The following is a 3,334-nucleotide window of genomic DNA, read 5'->3' as shown; positions in this document are numbered from 1 at the left end:
TCCCTCTGCGTTGACAGACAAGTTATGAGATTTACAGAAAACCGGTTTGACAAGTTCAAAAATAGCTCCATTATTAACATTACACATTGCTGTTCCGGCGCGATTCCCCGGGTCAATTTTATGTTCAAATGCTAAACTGGTATTAGTATCGGAAATATGTACTGCGTATTTCTGTTAAAAATGTCTAAGTAATCTCAAAACTCTACCTGTCTTGTCCACATATGTGAAATACATATTGATTTGACTTAATTATCCAATAAAACGATGAATGTTGTAAATAAGAAAAGTTTTTGTCCGATAATTTAAAAAATTAAGTGAAGGATTGCACTGCCACCAGTACCGGTTGGCGGTCCTGTGTGAATGGGGGAAAGGCAGGCGTGACAAGGTTGAATGGTTCTGTACTTAAACAACAGGTACGAAAACCGGTCTGGGGCCGTACGCCTGAGCCGACAAGAATACTGACACGGGCAACACCACATTCTGTCCCGAATCGCCTCCGTCATTCGAGCGCAGGGCGTCTTCCGGACTTTTTCGGGAACAATTACTTGAACAGGGTGTTTCAGAAATGGAAAATAGTGGCGGAATGGAGTGCTGAAGCTAGAGGAGAAGCAGCTAAGCCTGGAAATCAGGGAAAATTATCCATTCTTACGATATAAACAAGGTAGGAAGATCATCAGGTGACGACTGTATGAAGATTTTCTATACAAAGTCCGGTAGGCCTACATGCACTGTAGGTAGAGATATATACATACAGACATGGTCATGGTAGTTATTAATATTACCAACTTGATAACATACAAATATGCTGGTTGTAAACCTATCGTAATAATCTATAATTAACTGAATAACATGCATCAATATTTTTTATTCGTTTCCACGTCAATAATTTTTCTTATGTTTACTGAAACTGTTTTTTTTTTGTCTTTCTTATAAACTTAAACTTTTTACAGCAGCGTTCAGTGAACTTATGTAGTCCTGTTCATATTGTAGGCTGGTATGTACACCATGTCGGCTGATATTTATTATATGTATTATTGCTGTAGGTACACATGCAAGCTATAAGGTGAAAAATAATTTTGATTTCATGGGACTTCAATTAGCTTAAAACAAATTTTTAGAAGGTAATGTTGTCTTCTTTGTGTAGGCATTTTTTTCAAGATGTAGTAAATAGTACTTAGACCTCTCTCCTGTTTTATATATTCTGATTATTATGTACTTGACATTTAAAACAGTTCATAGATTTGTACCATTATCTGCGTTCCCTTCATAAGCTTTCCCTTCTTAAGAAAATGCATTTACACAAATTAGAATCATCTTTATTGTACAACGGTATGCCAATATTGGCTCAAGGCAATAGTATCAAAAAGTATCATACATGTATAGTTATACTATTTGACTGTATTGATTCCTCCCACAATCCAGTCAGTTAGGGTATAGCATGTGGTTTCTGCCTTACTGAATGGGATTAAAATAGTTCCTTGCTGTTTATGACCTTGGCACATTTGAGCTTGCATTTCAGGGCTTCTGACTTCCAGTGTTTTTAGCACAGTGCTTGACAGCAGGTGTCCATGCAGTCAGATTGCTACCTCTGCAGGATACCTGGGGGATTAATATCATCTCCTTATTCAAAGTCTAAAACTGGTAGCAAACCATTATAACCATTAACTGACACCAGGATTTAGCTTACCCTCCAGTTTAAATAGAAATTTTTATGGTGAATTCCAAAATTATAAGTGCCAACCAGTTTTATACTTCATGCATTATGAGAAGTGTTTCTAACTTCTGATTATTTTTTCTAAGCTACTGTTTTCCTCTGTTTCTACATTTTAGTATCAATTGCATGGGTATTATGTATAAGTGTTTATTCAAGTTAAATCTGGTATCCCATGTGGCTCAACTCATAACTGACCGCTTTAGACCGTAGCCTGCTCTCTCATTATACAGGCTGACTTCCAAAGTTTTGTCTGTCTAAAACCTGTACGATATCAATTAGTGTAATTCGCATGTTTGCAAGCTGTCTCATCAAGCAAATTCTGGGGGCATTATTCTGTGTAGACTGATAAAATTAAACTTTTTGTGAAGCCCTGAAATTGGCCAATCTAACCAATGTAGTTTTGTTCTAGATCAAGTTAAAACATGCATAAATTGCTCTGAAATCTGCTCTTTCATGTGAAAGGCTGGGGAGTTAAGGTACCTTTACAATTTCCCGTCCCTTGTGTACTTCACCTGGAACTAGGTCACTTTGTCCTTAATTTGAGGCATTTGTTCTGAGTACGTACATGTATCTCTTCCTATATATATATCTATGTAGGATTTGATAATTAGAAGTTAAACATGATGACATATTTTTCTTTTACTTTTCAGGTTTAGCCAGGAGGATGGGGCGAGTATATCCTAATCTGGCTGCTCTTTTTCTTATATTATTGTGCTCAGGTAAAGTGGCATATATAGAGAATTCATCATTGGTTGAATCGTAGTGATCTGATCAAATTAGAAACTGATGTTAGATATGTGTATTGATTGTCACATGCAGATGATTTATATTGTTACGAAAATTGGTGGTTATATCAGTTATTTCCTTTGTTTGTAGTAACATGTTATATTTTCATTGTGGTCAATTTTTCTAATTTTAGGTATTTAAATGGGACATAACTTTCAGTAGATCACAAACGCACACAAATTTCAGGGTTACTTTGTTTTTATGCAATGAGAAACTGTTCAGTGTTTTGTTAAGTACAGGGAGTAACCTTTGTTTCTATGTACACTGTAGACTTACATGTAGTTACATGTATATGCCAAATATGTCAGTTCTGACTTCAGAAAATTTTAGTCTGTTAAATTCAAAGTTTATTACATATACTATCATTCAGTAGTGAAATAAGTTGGATGTGTGACGCATATATTGTATATTTTTTCTATTGGCCTACAGGGAAGTGACCTTGCTACCATATTGCAAACTGGAAAGCCTTAACATCATGGAATATCACAAATAAAATAGAAGAATTACAATTCATGTATTTGCATTTCAGATGTTATTTTGGCACAAAACTTGGCTCCACAATTTCTGACAGATGGAGATCTTAAAGGTTTTAGGATTAGAGAAAACACACCTGTTGGTGAGTCATTTTCTTTCTGGTATACCTGTTATGATTTAATGAAAGTAATATGAGACAGCAGAAATCTTATATTTTTGGTCATGCTGGCTTCCTCTGCGACCGTATGTGGAAAGATCTGTCAACAACCTGCCAGTGGTCGTGGATATCCTCCAGGCTCTACCTAGTTTTTTCGGCTGATCGTCGTATAAGGGAAATATTCTTGAATGGCATGAAACGCT

General features: G+C 35.9%; 1 protein-coding gene across 1 annotated transcript in view; it reads left to right on the top strand.

The window, feature by feature from the left end:
- Positions 1–1,005: 1,005 nt before the first annotated feature.
- Positions 1,006–3,334, top strand: part of LOC135481423 (cadherin-87A-like) — a 29,877-nt gene continuing 27,548 nt past the window's right edge. The window contains exons 1-3 of the mRNA XM_064761272.1: positions 1,006–1,039; positions 2,365–2,433; positions 3,030–3,116. Of these exons, the coding sequence (XP_064617342.1) occupies positions 1,006–1,039; positions 2,365–2,433; positions 3,030–3,116 (190 nt within the window). The remainder of the gene's footprint in view (positions 1,040–2,364; positions 2,434–3,029; positions 3,117–3,334) is intronic.

Source organism: Liolophura sinensis, chromosome 1, assembly GCF_032854445.1.
Source record: "Liolophura sinensis isolate JHLJ2023 chromosome 1, CUHK_Ljap_v2, whole genome shotgun sequence".
Taxonomy (NCBI): Eukaryota; Metazoa; Mollusca; class Polyplacophora; order Chitonida; family Chitonidae; genus Liolophura; species Liolophura sinensis.
Note: the sequence above shows the minus strand (reverse complement) of the source record. Positions and strands in the feature narration are given on the sequence as shown.